Here is a 20,290-nt window from a genome sequence, read left to right on the forward strand (position 1 = left end):
AGAAGGTTGCTAGCACTTCCCAAAGAATAATATGTTGGCAATTATTGAATGAAATTTCACACTTTTTTTCATTCAAAGTATTTGTGTAGACGTAGAGATAGAGAGAGAGAGAAAGAAAGGGTTGAGTTATATGGGGGCTGGGCTATGCTTTTGCTTGCTTGCTTGCAGTCTGCGTATTCTTCACGAGAGTTCCTTTCTGCCCATGGCAAGTTGGCACCCCAAAATCGTACGATCCCTTTCTCCACTGACAACGTCGTCGTCGTTTTTACCTACCTATCCATGGGGTACCTATAGCCATACCTTCCTTTTTCAGCTCGTCTCTCTCTGCTGAATCAGTGAGACCCCACGTTCATCACCTTCATGCATTTATGGAAATTGGGAGGTGTGCCAAAAATGCTTCTTTTCTTTTTATGCAACAGATGTAGCCCCCGATTTTTTTGCTTTTTCCAAAATTTGAAAATTTTATTCGAACCGACAAAACAAGAGACATCAGGAAATGTACCACGACCCAGATAAGATCGATCCATTAAATGAAGCACTACTCTTCCGTCAACTGAAACTTTTACTTCTCTGACTGGCCCAAATGATGAGGGTATCATTTATTAGGTGTACGTTGTCATCTCTGATTGGCCCTAAACTTTATATATATATATATATATATGAAGTTGATTTTTCCACTCTTATTTTCTTCACTTCTACTCCCTTTTACTTTTTAAAACTTTTTAATCAATCTTATTCTTTTTTGTTCTTTCTTTTTTCTACTCTACCCTCCTATATTAAAGTTTTGATAATAAAAATGAACAAAAGTTAAATAAAACCCCAAAACAAAAAAAAAAAAACAAAAAAACCAAGCCCACCTGTTTATCTCGACACCATTCCCATCCCAAGCAATCACCAACCCCACCCCCACCCCCACCCCCACCCCAAAACCCAGCTCCACCGACCAACCTCCCCCATCCATCTAACCCCTCTCTCTCTCTCCAAAACTTATCAAGACACTCCATCCCTCTCCTTCTTCGACGAACCCAGCTGTTGTGTTACTCGCAATTGTACATGCCAATTAATAGTATAACAAGACAAGTACGAGGTGGTACCCACGAGGATTGAGTTTAGATTAATTATGTACTTAGATTACCCAATTCTAGAAACAAGAAGTTAAGGCTAAAACAGATTTTAAAGTGAGATTGAGTTTGGAAACAAATGAAACAAAATGAAATTGGAATTTGAAGTGAGAGTGGTTGTGATTGTGAAAACAAATGAACAAAATGAAATTGCAAACGAAAGCAAGTAAACAAGTGTAACAAAGAGTGGTCTTAAGGGTTGGGAAATGGATTTGGAGACTTGGGCATTTGATTCACCATAATAAAGTTTATAAGGATTCAAGTGACAAGTCTAATTCAGATTCAAAGATTGATTCTAGCTAAAGTATGATTAAGCCATGGTGTCTGGTCCTAACCTTGTATTCCTAATTCCCTAAATAGATCCTTGTTGTCGAACCTAAATCAAGCATGAGAAATCCATTAAGCATAGAAGAATGTTTTAAACAACCAAGCATGTATCTAATCCCAGTTGTCGAATGTCCATACATACTCTTCCTATTCATAGTTCAATTAGAATTAAGGCATATGGTGTCTACTCTTAATTCCAACCAAGATACACAAATCTGAATGATAGTTAGGCATTCTGATTAGCAAATAGGCAAGTAGGCATAATGAATAAGATGTTGGAATTTTAAAAGGTTTTAAAATTTAACCGTTTTTATTTATTTTGGCTGTTTTATTTTATTTATTGTGGGGGGTTATACACATTTAATTTTCAGATATTATTTATATATTGTATGCCTTAATTTTATGGTTGGCTTTTTATCACAAAACATCTTTGACGTTTGCGAAACTATCAGATTGCATCCTTAAAGTTTTTTTGTATCACTCATGGTCCCTAACGTTAATGTAGGTGCTCTTAAATAGTCCCTATGTCAAAAAAACTATTAAATCCAGGGATATAATCGTCAAATCAATCCAAAATTATAAAAAATATATATTATTTCCTTCCCTTCTCTCTTTCTTCCTCCTTTTTTTTCAATTAATTTTCATCAGAATTTTCTGGGTCGGGATACTTATTTAAATTAGGCTTCTGGGAATTCACTAGTCTCGACGTTGTTTTCGACTGCGATATTGGTGAGCGATGAGCAATTTCGACGGCGTCGACCTTTGCCCTAACCTCCGTAGCCTTCTTTCGTATCGAAGCAGCCGACATGTTGTGTAGCTGCTGGCCGTCTTCTTGGAACACAAGTTTTGGGAAGTTGAGGTGCGTATAAGGGCATCTAAGGTAGAAAACGGTGGTGTCACATGCTCGGGCAGCGGCAACCGGCGTCGTGTAAGAACCAAGCCAGATTCAAGACCTCTTGTTAGGTTCTCTAATCTCAGCCACCCACTTCCCCCACTTCCTCATCTTATCCCTCTATATTTCTTTTCTTGATTACGATGATCATGGTTGCCTCCTACTTGTTGCTTTTGCTGCTGGTTTTGCCTCTGCTTGCGCTTCTCTATGCTTGTTGTTGTGGTTGTTGAAGACGATGAAGATGAAGAACAGCAATACTCTCCTTCCATCCCGAGAAAAGTTAGAAGCTACCTAATATTAATCAAAACCCTTTTAATCTGTTGTTGTTCTTATTGTTGTGGTTGCTTTAGAAACTAAATAATCCCAAAACACAAAAACGAAAAGGGGAATGCTAGCAACCTTCTCCTTTGAACATTCTCCCTTCTTTGCTAGACATGTGTCATTCTTCTTACACATAAAACAATGCCATTAATATATTATATAAGTTAAATTTTGCTTTCCAAGTTTACCCTTATTAAATCTATTCAATTTATCCAAAAAAAAAAAAAATTCACAACTTTCTTTGTAAGAACCTAAAACAAAATATCTAAAAAGAAAGAAAATATCTCAAAAGTAAGGAAAATATCTTTTTGCAAAAAGACAAGTTTGCCCTCGCATATTTTAATGGGGGAAAATTTGACTTTTTAATCGAGAAAGAATTTGGGAATTTCGCTTACGCTATTGCGTAGAGCGCAGCGAAACGAGTCCGTAGACACGGAGTAGACCCGAATCGGAGCCATAACGAAGAAGTTATGGTCTAAAAACCGCGAAGGGCAAAACGGTAATTTGACCAAAAAGTCAGACTTTTTATCTCTCTCTTCTTCCCCTTCACTTTTCTCTCTCTTCCCTCTCTCTCTCCCGCGCGACTTGGCCGTGCGCCCGTTCGACTTCCAGGCGACGGCCCGGCCACCACAGGCCGAGCCGATCTCCGCCGTGGGTACCATCGGGTCCGCCTCCGTGTCGCCGTCAAGACCTGACCGACCTCAACCCCGGGGCCGCCCTGAGCTGGCCGGAAAACCATGTTTTCCGACGGAGGTTCCTTCGAAGCCACCCGAACTTCCAGCTCAAAATTCTCCTTCGTTTCTCCACCAAATCGATCGAGTAAGGTATGGTTTCTCAGCTATTTTTCGTGTTCTAGCTGATGGGTATATGGGTTTCGATCGATTTTAGCTCTAAGGGGTTCGAACTTGAAATCTGGCCAAAAGTGGTCACTCCCAAATGGGGTGTTTTACCTAGGGTAGGAGTTTGGAGTCTTGGTTCCGAGATTTTTCGGCCACCCGAAATCGCTTTGGACACCCAAAGCTGCCCGCGCGTGCTGGAGCGCGTGGGCGAGGGTAGTGATGTAATTCTGTGCAGTTTTGTGACCCTCGTGTCGTCACGAGCATGTGGGATTTCGCGGATCTCGATTCGGAGTCCGTTTGAGCCTCGAACGGATTTTCCATGATGTCAGTATCGTTAAATAATCAGATCGCGCTGAATTTCGGATATGTCGGTCTACATGATGTCAGGATCGTGTAGGATTCGACAGATTGCGAATCGGAGTCCCGGATACTCCGGAATCGCGAACCCTGGGACTAGGGTTTGGATTTTAAGCGATAACCCGATTTTGGCTAATCCGACCGTCCGTTTCGGACCAAATTCGTGGAACACTATTCCTTCTCTATGAGGAACCCTTAGAGAAGCCCAGATTGTCCATCGGAGGCCATGGACCCACGGGGTCCCGGGTCGGCCGATCAGACAGCTTATCGCTTAATTAAGCGTCGGGTCTTCCAAAACTGATCTAAGAGTCTAAAAAGTTAATGTGGGCTCAGGAGTAACTTGGATTTGAATACGTGTATTTCTAGGAGCCGGGGCAGGATGTTTAATTTAATTCTTTTATTCAGCAGTTTATTAATTTAATAATTATAGGTAATCAGGCACAAGGAGCCCGACAGGACCACAGAAGAGACCTACATGAGGTCCAATTAGCTCGGACCATCTGTGAGTGGACTTTCTTTCATAAAGGCTTTATTTAAATAAGTTGTATAGATAATTTCTATAAATAAGATTTCATAAGAGATTTATATTGATTTTATATAAATAAGTTTTCATAAATGAGTTTATTTGAATAATTTCAGTATTTGATCTTGAATAAGTGATATTGCATATTTTCGAAGCGTGATTAGCATTGTGAAACATCTTTATTTTATAATATTGGTTGAGCAGCAGACTTGAAGGTTTTAATACAAAGGTAGTAGTTAGTTCAGACTTATCAGATTTCAGAGAGTTATCAGATTTTCTAATTAGGCCACCGTGTACCCATTTATTCTTGGTGATTACCCACAGTTGGACCGATGTCTACGGACATCCAGTTCGATTTCAGTTTATGTCAGTGCACTTGACTTTGCCTCACGAGTTTCGGGGACGCTCGGACCGTGAGTGCCAGGATTTGCGGCTCGGCAGACTTGGTGTCCCGAGACCTGCCAGGATTGCGGCTCGGCTGACTCTGTGTCCCCGAGACCTGCCAGGATTGCGGATCAGGCTGACTACGGTCCCCTGCATCCTGCCAGAGCGACTCGAGCGACTTGGTGTCATCGAGGAATCTGCCGGCGGGACAGGCTGATCATAGTCCCCTGATTTCGCCAGTTTGCGGCTCGGGTAGACTGCGTGGCACCCGAGACCTGCCAGGGGAATTGACGGTTATGATAGGGGTACAAATAGGTGGTACTTTCAAAGGATTTTGGGTTTTATCTTATTTAATTATGACCTTCAGTTATTTTATATCAGCTTTTCCGATTTTCAGGCATTGGTACCTTTTTATATTGTTCAGTTATGCAAGGTTTGAGCACAGAGCTTTTATACAAGTTTGATTTCAGTGTTTTATGCAAGCTTTGGTTTCAGTGCTTTTGTACGAAACTTTTCTAGCTTGAATATGATTTATATAGGATGCCTTGAGTTTAGCTTGCTTTAAATGGAGAGTACGTATTTAGTTTTATTTAACTATTTTTAAATGGGGGTTATTATGTTTATAAAATTATTTTCAAGAACATTATTTTTGTCCACTCACCTTTTCAACTTGTTTTTCGCCCCCAGGCCATAGAAGTACGCGGGATCCACCACCGGGCCATTCGTAGCTTCCGCGCCATCAAGTAAGGTAGAGTTTTGTAGAAAATCCTCGAAACATTGAAAACTTTAGAACATGCTCTGATATCTAGTATTAGTGGGAAAATGGAGTTGAGGACTGTTACTTGGGATATTCTGGCTGTTGGGATGGAGTTAATGATTGTTTAATAGGTGGAAAATTTTGGGATTGGTCAAAATACAGGGGAGACTCTGCCGAATTTTCGGCAGAAGTCTAAGGGAAATTTTAAAGAGAATTTGTTACGAGAAGGGTAAAAGGGTCTTTTGTGCCCGACATTCGCCAGGTGTCGGACACGCACAGGACTGGGCTCGAATTCCAAAGCGAAAATTGGGTCGGGGTCCTGTCATTCTTACCATTTTATTATTATTATTTTTTTAATGTAAGTTATTTTTTTAAAAAGAAAATGTCTGTTTTTAAAAAAAAAGAAGTAATATTCATTTTTTTTTGACACAAAGGGTTTGATTGCATTTCTTATACTACTAAATAAACAAAAATATCCCCCAAATCTGAGTAGAAACAAAACAACACATTTTAATATTAGCAACGGTTACAAAACACCAAATAGTGAAATCTTTATATAATATTAAAGTCTTCCCAAAAAAATTTCAGAGTCTAGTAGTAGTAGAAACAAAAGATGATTAATCTTCCCAGACTTCACTTCACTTCTCTTCTTCAAAGGTATACGACTTCACTACTCATCTTCCCAGACTCCATATGCAAATCTTCTCTAATATGTATCAACTGCTCCTATTACCACAAAATTCAATTGGTCAAACAAGCATAAACAAAGTTCTTATAAATAAATAAAAATTCTATAAATAAATAAAAAGTTCTTATAACAATACCATCTTGTGTAGCTTGACCAGCAAAATATTCATGCATGTCTGAGTTCCACAAATTATAAGTTCCCTATTACATATAGTAGATATGCAACTTAATTAATACAAAATATTAGCTTCAAGGGCAAAGAGAAGACGTTTTAGCTTCAAGGGCAAATATGGAAATATAATTTTTGATTTTTCTATAATTAATAGCATTGTGTTATGTGTAAGGAGAGTGACACGTGTCAAATAAAAAAGGAAGAAGGTCCAAAGGAGAAGGTTAGAGAGAAGGTTGCTAGCATTCCCCAAATGAAAAAACCCAAATGAAAATAATCAGAAAACACTTGCAATTCCTGACAGCAAAGGTTATATTATATTCACAGGGAGAGAAATAAGAAGAAGAAAGAAAGAGTGAAGGGAAGGAAATAAAATATATATTTTTATAATTTTGGATTGATTTGACAGTTATATCCTTGGATTTAACATTTTTTTTTAACATAGGGACTATTTAAGAGCACATATATTAACGTTAGGGACTATGAGTGATACAAAAAAAACTTTAAAGATGCAATCTGATAGTTTCGCAAACGTCAAGGACGTTTGTGATAAAAAGCCTTTTCTGGTTTAATGTGGTGAAGGTTACATGTTCTTGGATGCCTATAAAAGGCCACTTCCCCTTCACATTTGATACACCATCAAAATATCAAATATCACAATCTGATTCTCTCCTCTTCTACTTTTTATATTTTCTCTACTTATATTATTATTTTGGCAATGGTTCTATGACTTGGATACCTATATCCGTCTATGAACATGCTCATAGCGGATCTTCAGTTTGTGTACAAGGGGTCGTATCTTGGAGTCTTGTAGACCGTCAGTACCTGCACGTAAGGAGGCTACAAAGGCTTTAGGACAGTGTCTTTGACGTGCTTCACCATACCAAGCTCACCTTCTTACTTATAATGTATTTTGCTTTTACATACCTATCAATTTGTTTTTCTTTAGTTTCATTGTACCTTAATAGCTTTCCAATTTGTTTATATATTATTTATAATACAAAGTTTTTTGTATTTGGCTTTACGGAAAGAGGATAAATATATTTTTTATAACATAAGAACATGATCATGAATCAAACTTGAAACTTGAAATTTATAAACCCAGAATATTCATGTTAGGTTACATCGAAGCCCTAGATATGGATTTAGCTACTCATAATTGGAAAGAAACTTAAACATAAGTGAGAAAACATAATGAATGCAATAAGAGTAGAAAAACCATTTTCTGAAGTTCTTGTGGTGTCCAATGCTTCTCCAAGAGCTTCTCCACGTCTAATGCATCTCCAATGGCTTCTCCACATCTAATGCTTCTCCAAGAGCTTCCCCACGTCTAGAAGGATGTATGAAGGTTAAGAGGTGATTTGGGATAAGTTTGGGTGAGTGGTGATGGCTGCGAAAGAGGAAATTCATAGGGAAATGAAAGAGACGCTTGCTATGACAGTTTTGGTGATTTAGGGTTGTTTAGAGTGTTAGGTTGATTTCTGGAGTGTTTGGGGTTGTGGGAGTGTTTAAGGGTGATTTTTGAATGTGTTTGGGTAATGATGGGAGTGTGAAGGATGGAGTGATTTGTGGGAGTGTGAATCCCAGGATGTGGTTCTTCATTTGGTGCAGAATGGATGTGGTATTTATAGGGAGAAGGAAAGGGGAAATCTGATTTGAATATGCCTTCTACCAAAAACACTCACTTCACTAACTTTACCTAACACACCAACGCAATTTAAAATCAGTTTCTTTTATTATTTAATTGTGGCACTTCACCATAAAATCCCACCAGAAACCATAGCTCATCATGAACAAGCAACAATCAGCTCATCCTTAGGTCAGCATGACTAGCAACTTCATGGGCTTACTAATTGGACTTCCCTTAAGCAATTGATGACTTTGAGCCATCCATCTTAAATTTCATACTGTCATCTTTCCAACCACATGTCATTTGGGCCAATCCAAGGTCGGAGGAAGGAGTTAAGGCCGAAACAAATTTCTTACTCAAATTGCACGTTTTTGCACCATTTTTACACCTTTTCCTATCCAAAGCCACCATTGCTACCTAAAGCTCAATGAACTGAATGATAAACACAAAAGAGATTAAAAGCACAAGTTTAACTCAAAAACATAACCAAATCATAAGCTAGAAGGGTACAAAATGATATACAATTATGCACTAATCATCACACATGCTAATGACTAAAGTTGAGAGGTTTTATGTAGTTCTTCCACACACAAAAAAAAAAAAGGAAAAGGAATTTAAAAGGGGTGGCAAGTTTTATTTCGGTTAGGGATGTGGTGGGAAATTTCTTTAATTTTCTAGCGGACAATGAAAAAAATAAGGACTTATTACGGCTTGCATATTTGAACGCCATGAATATCTTTTTTTATATTTGAACGCCATGAATATCTTTTTTTTAAGGCGTGCGGTAAAAGGACGCCATTAATACCTTCTTTTTTTTTTTATTATAGGGAAATAGTGCTTAGTGCCACTACTTTCCAAACTTTATCTACAAATACCATCTTTATCCATATATTTGCAAATATAACCTATAAATACATACTTATTGCCCACTTATCGGCCACATAGCACTTTTGGTCAGTTTTTAGGGCCACATAGCACTTTTGGTCAGTTTTTATTTTCTCTCTCAGCTCTCTCTCTCTCTCTCTCTCTCTCTCTCTCTCTCTCTCTCTCTCTCTCTCTCGTGCACCTCTATCCCTCTCGCCTAACTCTCTCACTCGTGCACCTCTTCCTTTCCTAGCACTCTATGTCGGTCACTCAGCGAAACCCATTTCATCCTCTCATCTCTCTGTTCTGAATTGTGAAACCTCCCCAGACCCCATCTTCTAGGTATGTCTTCCAAATCACCTAAGGTCGCAGCTACTTGTAACCTTGGAGCTCAACTCCATCGCCGAACTCCAATAGGTAGTCTTCATGGTCATTTTCTCAATCTCTGTGGGTTTCTGTGAAATTGGTTTTACTCTGGTTTCTATGGGTTATGTGTTTTGAATCTTCATGCTCATCCATCTAGGTTTTTACCAAATGAATTTAGATTGCTATGGATATATGAATCTTGAAACTTGGGATTTTCCATTTGATGTAGTAGATTTGTATATTCTGATTTTGATGAATCCTTATTTACTGCTGTTTTATTGCTGTTGTATTGTAGTTGTGTTGCTATTGTATTCCTAGTGTATTGTCGTTTTATTGCTATTGTATTGCTGTTATGGTGTTGTTGTATTGATTTTGTATTGCTTATTTATTGTGGTTTTATTGTAGTGATTTGCTCGTGGCTTCACATGTGTAATGGGTAACCTCAAAGAAGATGCGCAAATACGAAGGGGGTGACTCAAAAGGCATAATAGTACCACGGACCATCACATTTGCTGAATTATTGGATCGTGTGCATAAGATTGGTAATACAAACAACAAGAGTGACAAGGTTTGCTTAAAGTTCTTAGTTTTGGTAGCCTGGAATGAGTGGAAGCACATAAAGATTGAGGACAATGATGATGTCAAATTTTTTATGAAGTACAATTGACTGGATATAGTTGTTGAAGGAGCATTACGGCTGTTAACCCCAACAAATTCCTCATGTCTTGCCAAGAACACCCTTGAATTGACGTAATGTGCCCAAGTCAGTCCCAAAGCTGGACTCACCTGTCTGCCGGATGTATGCAAGCACTTCAAGTTTCCCAATCTCACCACATTGATTCCATCATTTGGCCCAATAAAATCTACCACTTGGTTGGTCACAACCACTGCCACCCCAAACTTATTTGCTAAATCCTTCAATGTCCCAGATATCTTGAAAAATATTTCAGACCTGCATTTCAAATCTATCGGTGTTCTTTCATACTGTGATCGGAACAATGCAGCAACGGAATCAATGATAATGAGCTTCACAGGTAATCGGGTGCAATCAATGGCAATAAATGCTTCTATGTCTCGAAGGACATGGATTAGTTGGTGTGCATCATGAATGCTATGAATATATATGTCTTCCAATGGGTCCAACCCTATTAAGTTGGGGTATGATGCCTGATAAAGGTTGGCTACTTGTTGCAATTAACGAAATGAGAAGCTGAATTATGTGAATATGTAGAGGGAGGAGCCCCATAGTCCACCATGTAAGAGTGGGAGCTGAGCTCGTACCGTTAGTTAGAGACAAAGTTGCGTCTTCCCGGAACTGCTCTCCCCTACCAATTCTATTATCGAGTTGCAGAGTATCCCACCGCCCAAGCAGCTATCTAGTATTGCCGATGGATAATTTAGGGTTTGAAAGAGGAAGGAGCATGAGGTTTTGTGGTGTCATTTTTTGTAATTTAGGGGGGGATGTGATTGTGCAAGGTATGAATTGTATATATAGAGTCCTTATTGAAGGTGTGTAATGTAGGCCATATGTCTTTTAAGGGATGTATAAGTCAATCAAATGGTAGAGTTTGATGCAGTACCTACTGCAATAGGATCCTATTGCAACTGTATTGTGCTCTTATTGATCTCATATTGCCATTATACACTGATGTATTGTGGGGTTATTGCCTCCAAACCCATTCACTGTTTCAAACAAGGAATCATCATAATCAGAAAATTTCAGAGAAACCTCTAAACCCTAAGAAAAGAACCATCAACAGTACCTATTGGAGGTCAGCAATGGAGTTGAGCTTAAAATTTGGAAAGCAGTGGCATTAAGCGCTATTTCCCTTTCTTTTTTTAAGGCGTGCAGGAAGAGGACGTTGTAAATACCATTCATTTAAGGCGCTCATTCTATGCATGCTGTAAAAACAATTTGGATAAGTTGCAAGAAAAATGAAAGTCAATACATATAAGAAGGGTAAATTTGGAAAACAAAAGATAGTTTGTATGATGCATTAATGACATAGTTTTAAATGTAAAGAGAATGACACATGTCATGAGAAAAAGGAAGAAGGTCCAAAAAAGAAGGTTAAAGAGAAGATTGCTAACATTCCCCATTATTCATTTATGGCCTGCATTCAATGAGACATTTCTTGTAGTGTGGGCCCTCAATTACTTCCCCAATTTCATGGCCTATGGCGTCCAAAAGTAAAAACATTTTAGTAAGTACTAAGATGACACGGAGGTTCGAACCTGAGACCTTTAGTTTGCAAGTCAAGACCATTTTTCATTGAGCTAGATCCCATTAGCGTTAATTTACCCGTTCTATAATTTAATAAAATCTATAAGCAACAGTTAAGAATTACGAATTAAGATGATTTAGGATGAAATTTATGGTCACCTTTGGTCAATCCTAGGCACATATATACAGAGGTTGCATGTATTTCAACACTCAGTATATAGAATTACATACATTCATTACAAAGTGAAACTCAAATTATTATTAGGGGTAACGACAAATGACACCCTGCTGGCTTAGGGTCATTCTCAAATTGGACCCCATGGTATCAATTTACGCCCTGACGTTTTCAACATCGTCCAATTTCATCCTTCAGTTAAGTTGACCAGACGACCAATCATTAAATGCTGACGTAGCACCTGTGGGACCCACCCCACCAGCGCTTTTACCATTCCGCGCATGCCAATTGAAGGGCACTTTTGGGTTTCCACAATTTTAAATAAATAAATAAAAACTGAATATCGCACCCAAATTGGGCACACGTTGCAAGAAGAAGACCAAAGAAAAAGCCCCAAAACGTTGTTCGTCCTCAACCTCAATTTAACCTAAATCCTAAATCTCCATAGTTGAGAGCAAGTTCTACGATTTCGAAGAGGTGAGAAGAAATGAGTTGGGATTTCAGGTCTCCAGGCGCTCCTCATCCCTCGTATGGTAAGTTGGTTTAAATTTTTGTGATTTGGGATATATATGTTGAATGAGTTAGAGGCCGTATGGGTTATTGTGGTTTGAATGTTGTGTTTTATAATCTGCGTGGAATAGTGGGAGAAGTATGAAAGATTTTGTCAAATATAGGTGGCCCTTTTGCAGATTTCGAATATAGGTGGTCCTTCAAGCTAAGCATGTGTTGGAAATGTCTACCTTTAATAAGGTCAAAGCATCTGCCTTTAATAAGGCAAAAGTGTTAGGTGGAAGGGTGTGAAAAGGGTTGTTTAATAAAAACTTGGCCTTTTTCTATAATGGTCCTAAACTGAAAATAATTGAAAAGTGAGTTATGGTTTTTATGTAATGTGTGAATACTTTGTTTGAATACTGTGTTTTGTGTTGTGTTTTATGTTTTAACTGAAAATAACCCATGTTTGGTACATGTAATATGTAGGTGATCCTGAATTGTTTTCTATTCAAATGTACCATGGTGGTCAAATATGTGGTAACTATTATGCTTATGGCAGTGTAGCTTGGTTTGATTATTATGACAAGGATAGAATGTCAATGACTGAGACAGAAAATATGGTAAGGGAGTTAGGCTATGATGGGGTGATTAGTTATTGGTATATTATCCCTATCTATAGCAATGGTGGCCTAACAAAGCTAAATGATGATCAAGATGCCATAGACATGCTTGTATGTGTAACAGAGACAAGGCTAATAGACATCTTCCTACATCATGGGGTTGATAGTAAAGAGGGTTGGTTTTATAGTCAATCAGGATCAATCTATTTGTTGATGTAGAAGCTGATATTGTGCCTAACAGAGGAGTTGTGATTGAGGAGCTTGATGACAATTATAGGGCTATTACTCCTGTTGGTGGGAAATGCAAACAATGGAGGCAACAAAAAAACAAAACAAAACAAGTGTTGTGATAGAAGAGCTCAATGAAGACCCAAATAGGGAACAAAGTGGTGGGGGTACGCAAAAGCCAAAGGAATCTTGTGCAAGACAGGGTGTTTTTGAAAAAAGCAAAGAAAAAGCAGTAGAGAGGGAATCTTCTGCAGTGCAAAAAGACAGAAAAAAAACTGTTGAGAGGGAATTTTCTACCACTGTAGACAAAGGGAAAAGTAAAGTCAGCTCTGTTTTTGGGAAAATGAGGGCAAGAACTTTTGGTAAAAGGAGGTGCAAAAATATAAAAAAGACACATGAAAAAGAAGACCAAAGGTCCAATACAGTGATTGAGGGACTAGTTGAGAGTGAGGTTGTTGAAGGAAGTGTAGAAAAGAGCAAGTTATCAAGATGTCATTAAATGAAGACAAGAAAAGTAAGAAAAATTACCACAGTCTGTGATGATGAGGAGAAGTTAGCAGATAGTTTGGACTCTGATTTTGCAGACCCTAACTTCAGCTGTGATGATAATGATGATGAAGTCGATTTTGATGAATGGGTGGACAAACAAACTGAGTGGGTTAGAGATAGGGCAAAAGGAAAAGAGCTAGCAAATGCTAGGGTTGAATCTTGGGATTGGGGTGCAGATGTTGAACTGGATTCAGAGGAGTATGATTTTGATAATGTGCAGCCTAAATATGATTCTGATGATGACACTCCAATAACAGATAGATGGCCAGGGTTCAATTCCGCAACTGACATGGGAGATCCACAATTTAAGGTTGGGATGAAGTTCAATGATCGGCTGTCAGAGAACAATTTATAAAGAGGAATAGGGATGTTGTATTTGTGAGAAGTGAGGCTTTCAAGCTAAAGGCAGTTTGTGCAGATCCAGATTGCTCATGGGAGATATATGCTTCCAAAATGCAGCATGAGAAGACCCTGCAGGTTAAGAAATATGATGGCGAACACACTTGTGGTATTGTTTGGAAGAACCCCACTATGAAGTCTAGTTGGCTCAGTGCCAAATATATGGAAACATTGAAGACCAATCCAAGTTGGCCAGTTAGCTCATTCATGGAGACTATGGGGAAGGATTATAACACTGGAGTTTCTAGGCAACAAGTTTGTAGGCAAAAGAGAGGGCATTGAGGTAGATTGAGGGAATATACACAGAACAATATTCCAGAATTTGGGATTATTGTGAAGAGTTAAGGAAGACCAATCTAGGAACAACAACCAAAGTTCTATGCGATTTCAATGAACAATTGGGTCATCTAGTGTTTCAAAGGTTATATGTGTGCCTAGGTGCATGTAAAGCAGGGTTCATTGTTGGATGCAGACCCATTATTGGATTGGATGGCTGCTTCTTGAAGGGTGTATATGGAGGGCAATTTTTAGCAACAATTGGTATAGATGCTAATAATAAAACATGGGTGATTGCATATGCAGTAGTTGAGTCTGAGTGCAAGGACTCATAGGTTCAGTTCCTGGAATTGCTGGTAAAGGATGTAGAGATTGTTAACCAATTTGGATACACTTTCATATCAGATAAGCAAAAAGGATTATTACCAGCTTTTGAGCAAGTTGTTCCTAATAGTGAACATAGTTTTTGTGCAAGACATCTGTTCACTAACTTCAGATTACAATTCAAAGGGAATGCTTTGTCTGAAAAATTTTAGGGCACTGCAAAAGCAACAACTGTTCCACAATTTGCAAGACAGATGGAAGAACTGAAAAACCTTGATAAGGATGCTTATGCTTGGTTGACTGAACCAAAAAAACCTCCCAAGCATTGGTCTCGATCACACTTCAGCACTCATGTGAAGTGTGATATGCTTTTAAACAATATGTGTGAGTCCTTCAACTCATTCATATTGGCATGCAGAGATAAGCCAATACTAACCATGCTTGGGATAGTTAGGTGTAAGTTGATGAGGAGGATATAAGGCAGAAGTGTCAAAATGAAGAATTGGATAAATGAAATTTGCCCCAAGATTTTTAAGAAGGTAGAGATTAATAAGGCAAAAACAGGTGGAGGAAAATTTTAAGTTGGCAGTGGTGGGATTTCACAGTATATTGTGGACTTGGATTTGAGGACTTGTTCTTGCAGAGAATGGGATTTGACTAGTTGGCCTTGTGTTCATGGAGTGGCAGCTATAAATTACAATGGGGGCCTAAACGTAATGGATTTTGTGGATGCATGTTATCACACTCAGACATATTTCAAGGCATATGAAAACCTCATACTACCTATGAATGGGATGGAGTTGTGTGATAGAACTAATATGCCACCATGTGTGCCTCCTTCATACTCCAAACAATCTGGAAGGCCAAGAAAGGCTAGAAGGAAGGAAGCAGGTGAATGTAGCAAGAAGACCAATGTTGTTACAAAAGTTCAAGACTCTCTAAGGTGTGGCCAATGTGGAAGAAAAGGCCACAATAAAAGGACTTGTCATAGGAATCTTCCCTTAAAAAAAAAAAAAAAAAGAAGAGGAAGGTTGAGGTAAAAATCTAAGGATGAACATTTTATTAATTTTAATGTTTTTGGGACTATCATGCAACTAACAGTTTATTATTTTTTGCCTCATCCCAGCAAACTACTCAAACAAGTGAAGCTGGTCCCAGTACAACAACAAGGTGAACTAAGCCTGCAAGATCTGTGCAAAAAGGAAAATGGAAGAGAAAGGCCACCATTGCAGCTGGAAGTTCAAATGTACCGCCAAGTGATTCTGCTGCTCCATCCTCAACGTCTGCCCATCCTGTAAGTGGATTTGTGTCTCTTACAACTGGATCTGCCCCTCCTACATCAACTAAAGCTCCAACTGGCAATTCTTATTTATTGAGGAAACGACCTATGGTTGTGGGAGCATCAGACTTGAGCAAGGAATGATGATGGTCTTGCACACTTGTCTGTGTTCTATTAGTTGGTTTGGTTATTTTGTTATCACAAGACAGTTTTACCTTTATTAGCTGGTTGGATTAGGTTATTATGTTAATTTGGAAGACAAGTTGCCTTATTTTAGGAGGATAGCTTGTGATATTTTGTAAGACAGGTTCTGTTTTTTTTGGAAAACAGGTACCGTGTTTTTGGAAAACATGTACTTTTTTTTTTTGGAAAACTAGTTGTGTTATTTTGGCAGGTTGTAAATGTTATTATGTGGCCTATTTTGTTGTAATGTTGTAAGTGGATATGTTATTATGTGGCCTATTTTGTTGTAATGCTGCAAGTGGAAATGAATTTGTTCATATGTTGTACAAACGAGTTGTTGGAATGAACAGGTTATTGCATTACCAAAAATGTCACATTGTATGCAGATTACATAGCCATCATGATCATTCCCATTATGCAACCAAAATGCAAACTGTTCATTACATAACCAAAATGCGAAATGTTCATTCCCATTACATAACCAAAAACACACTGCTTCCATACCAAAAGCACAGTGCAAACCCTAACCAAAAGCACACTACATTACACCACAAGCATAGTACTTCCCATACCAAAAGCACTGTGCATCCCTAAAACATCCCATTTCATGCCAATTCCAAAGTCTTTAGCTTCAGACCATCTGATCCACCATTCCCTCCAAAGAAGAACATTGCAATAAGCATTCACAACACCACCAATGCTGCCCAAAGAACCAACTCTCTGCGTCTAGCCTTTGCTAGTGAATTCTCCAACTTATCCCACGATTTTAGCAACCTCGGAATCACAACTTTAGACCTTTCACACATTTCCACATCATACCTAACCCAGAAATCACAACCTCCTCTACCCTGCACAAAACCCACTCTGTAAATTAATATTTGCACATGCTACAATTCAAAATTTAATATTTTGCACCAAATCCAGTTTTTTACCTTTGCACACATAGCGAATCGCCTCATAGGATTTGAAATTGTCCACGAGGTTTGGATCCTCGCATTCTTACCACACCAACACACCATAGCCTTATGCTCCATTTCTCCTTCGTTTTATGGGTTAAGGAGCCAATACACTCAAATACACCTTTTGGGCGGCTCACTTCTTCAAAATCGTAGATCTGAGCTCAGCTATGAAAATTTAGGATTTAGGTTAAACTGAGGTTGATGACGAATTTGGGGCTTTCTCTTTGATCTCCAGCTTTGGCAACGCGTGCCCAATTTGGGCCTGATATTCAGTTTTTTTTTTTTTTGAAATGTCGAAACCTAAAAGTGCCCTTCAACTAGCATGCGCGAAATGGTCAAAGCGCTGATGGGGTGGGTCTCACGGGTGCCACGTCGGCATTTAACGATTGACCATCTAGTCAATTTAATGGAATGATGAAATTGAACGATGTTGAAAACGTCAGGGCGTAAATTGATAAAATTGATACCATGGGGTCTAATTTGAGAATGATCCTAAACCAGCAGGGTGTCTTTTGTCATTAGCCCTTATTATTATTATTACATAGAAAAAATTACAGCCTTACAACATATGAGTAAATCATGGATAATAGAACTTGTTAATTTGGCTCATTGATATCCCCGCAACAGATAGTCTTACCTGATAAAGTTTGGTTGGTTTATTCTAACACTACCAAATATCAAAATTATGAAAATGGAAATTATACACATAAATATTATTATCGATATCATTGCTGCTGAAGGCGATAAGTAGGAACTGCCAATAGATGCTTAGCCCTAGGAACTGTTAGACCAAACTCCTCCGTCATGTCCAACTCAGATGGCAACATATTATTTGGAAGCTCCCAATCAAAACAATGAACAAGTTGTGCCACCACAAGCTGGACCATAGTTATCCCTAATTGCATTCCGGGGCAACCTCTCCGGCCAGACCCAAATGGAATAAATTGAAAGTCACGTCCCCGAAAATCAATATTGCTACCGTCGAACCTTTCGGGTATGAACTTCTCTGCATCAGTCCAAATACTAGGGTCTCTCCCAATTGCAAATATGTTGATCATAACACGAGATTTTCGGGGTATGTGGAAGCCATTGACATTGCAGTCCTCAATGGCTGCATGGGGAAGCAGCAATGGTGCCACTGGATGAAGCCTCATGGTCTCCTTCACTACCATGTCCAAGTACTCCAACTTCTCCAAGTCCGATTCTTCCACCTCCCTCTCCATGCCCACTACGTTTTCTAACTCTTTCTGGACTTTCTTCATCACCCGCGGATGCTTGATGAGTTCGGAGAGTGTCCACTCGATTGCTGTCGCTGTTGTGTCCATTGCGCCGGCCAGCATGTCCTGCAAGGAAATTTTTGGACAGAAATACCATTTATTGTAAGATATGTAGTAGGGTTTGGCAAATTGTGAATTTGGACCGTTGATTAGGTTGATTGTTGCAGATGGATTGATGCGTGTTTTGTCCAAATTCACTATCTAACAATATAAAAATATGCATGCTAATATAATTACCAAAATTATAGCTTTGATGTTGGAGCGTTCGATTCGGTACTCGGATTCTTCTGACCCCATGAAGCCCAGCATGACATCAACAAAGTCCTTTGTTCTTTCTTGATCTGTAGATTGAATATGTTCATCAATGATCTTCTCAAAAAATGCATCAAACACCTTGCTAACCCCCTTCATGCGCTTAGTTAGCCCCTGGAGGTCAAGTGGAGCAATAAAAGGAATGAAATCACCGAAGTTTGGGGTGCCTGCTAAATGCATGCCCTCTTGGATCACAGCCTTGAAACCCCTCTCGTCAAATTCTTTATCCATGTACTTCTTCCCAAACACCATCAGGCAACTCATGTCAGCAGTGAGAGACGCAACCTTGCCACTGAGATCAACAGTAACACGATCACTAGCAGCCTCTTGAATAAACTTAGTCAAGAGGGCAAGCTCTTCTTTCCTCATGGGCTTGAAAGAGTTGGTTTTGTGGCTGCTGAGCAACTCAAGGGTGCACATCTTACGCATGGTTCGCCAATAGGAGCCATATGCACCGAAGGACAAATTCCTTTGCCCATAGGAAATATGTTCAGCAGCTTGAAGAGTTGGCCTACTTGCAAAAACAAGGTCATGTGTTTTGAGAAACAGCTCAGCAGCCTGAGGGGATGAAGCAACAACAACAGGAGCAAGGCCTAAGCGCATATACATGATGTCGCCGTGCTTTTGGGCTAGTCGATGCAGATCCCGGTGAGGGAACTCCCCTAACATGTGCAGGTTTCCGAAAAGTGGAAACCCTCTGGGACCAGGAGGCAATCTCTTCTTCTTGTTCTTGCTTTTGGACAACCATGCTTGTAGTACATAAACAAGAGCAAGCAACCCAAGTATTGCCCCAACCCAATCCATGGCTAACTCTACTACACAGCTATAAGGTTGGTGATTGAGCTTGTTGGTTGTGCTTAAATGGTTGAGTAGGTTAAGTGCTAGAGTGTACTGGTTTAATATTGCACTGCAAATATTTATAGGAGCACTTTGATCTCACGATTAGTTACAATATCAATGACTTGAATTCTTTTTTTCTTTTATTTTTTGGGTTTAATATTGACGTGAGTAGGGGCGAGTTCAACCTCTTGTCTGAGGAGCCAAGCTTTATTTGAATATTTATCCGGCACTGAAGATGGAATTAAAAAAACCAATAATACTATTTGGACCATATTTACTGACCACCTCTAATCTGGCCAGTGTATATGGGATTCACCTGTATTTGTATTAGAGAGGTGGTCAGCAATGACTAGTCAGTAAATGCGGTCCAAATAACACCACCCTAGAAAAACACACTCTTGGCTAAGTTTAATGTCTAGCTACGCCTTATTATTTTCTAATTTTTATTTCAATTAAGGAATGAGTAACTTTATTTTAATTGATACCAAATTCTCGTAGACATGGATGAGATAAGTTGTTTATGGAACTGAAATTATTTTGAAGTGGATATCAAGTAAAAAGCACACTCTTAGCTAAGCTTAAATTATATTTTCGCATTCATTAAGAAATGAAAAAAACTTTATTTAATTACTCCAAATTCTCAAGGATATGGATGAGAAATAATTCCTAGTTGTTTATGGAATTTCTTGTCCCAAGCTACTGCCGACTAAATTATTGTGAAGTGGATATCAAGGAGGAATTTTAATAAACAAGGGTCCTAATCTTTGTTTCTTTGTTTCCTTGTGTTTGGTAAATACTACTTAATCTTTTTTATATTTGGATGGATGTAATATCAAGGCACACTTCAAAATTAAAATATGATGTCGATCGTTTCTATGATGGAGTATATTCAGCCGGCAGAGAAGAATTCCCTACT

At 38.8% G+C, this 20,290-nt stretch overlaps 1 protein-coding gene and 1 pseudogene across 1 annotated transcript; both read right to left on the minus strand.

Moving 5' to 3' along the window:
- Positions 1–2,082: 2,082 nt before the first annotated feature.
- On the minus strand, positions 2,083–2,641 carry LOC117632599 (annotated as a pseudogene).
- Positions 2,642–17,568: 14,927 nt separating this feature from the next.
- On the minus strand, positions 17,569–19,530 carry LOC117632366 (cytochrome P450 71AU50-like). The gene is made up of 2 exons (XM_034365824.1): positions 18,460–19,530; positions 17,569–18,288 (listed from the first exon to the last, which is right to left on the minus strand). Exons 1-2 carry the CDS (start codon positions 19,336–19,338, stop codon positions 17,671–17,673), a joined length of 1,497 nt encoding a protein of 498 aa, XP_034221715.1. The 5' UTR covers positions 19,339–19,530; the 3' UTR covers positions 17,569–17,670.
- Between the last annotated feature and the right edge of the window lie 760 nt (positions 19,531–20,290).

Source organism: Prunus dulcis, chromosome 6 (genome assembly GCF_902201215.1).
Source record: "Prunus dulcis chromosome 6, ALMONDv2, whole genome shotgun sequence".
NCBI classification, from domain to species: Eukaryota; Viridiplantae; Streptophyta; class Magnoliopsida; order Rosales; family Rosaceae; genus Prunus; species Prunus dulcis.

Coding starts and splice junctions, on each gene's coding strand:
- LOC117632366 (XM_034365824.1), bottom strand. CDS start 19,338: ATGGATTGGGTTGGGGCAATACTTGGGTTGCTTGCTCTTGTTTATGTA. Junction 18,289..18,459: donor ACATCAAAGCTATAATTTTG/GTAATTATATTA, acceptor ATTTCCTTGCAG/GACATGCTGGCCGGCGCAAT.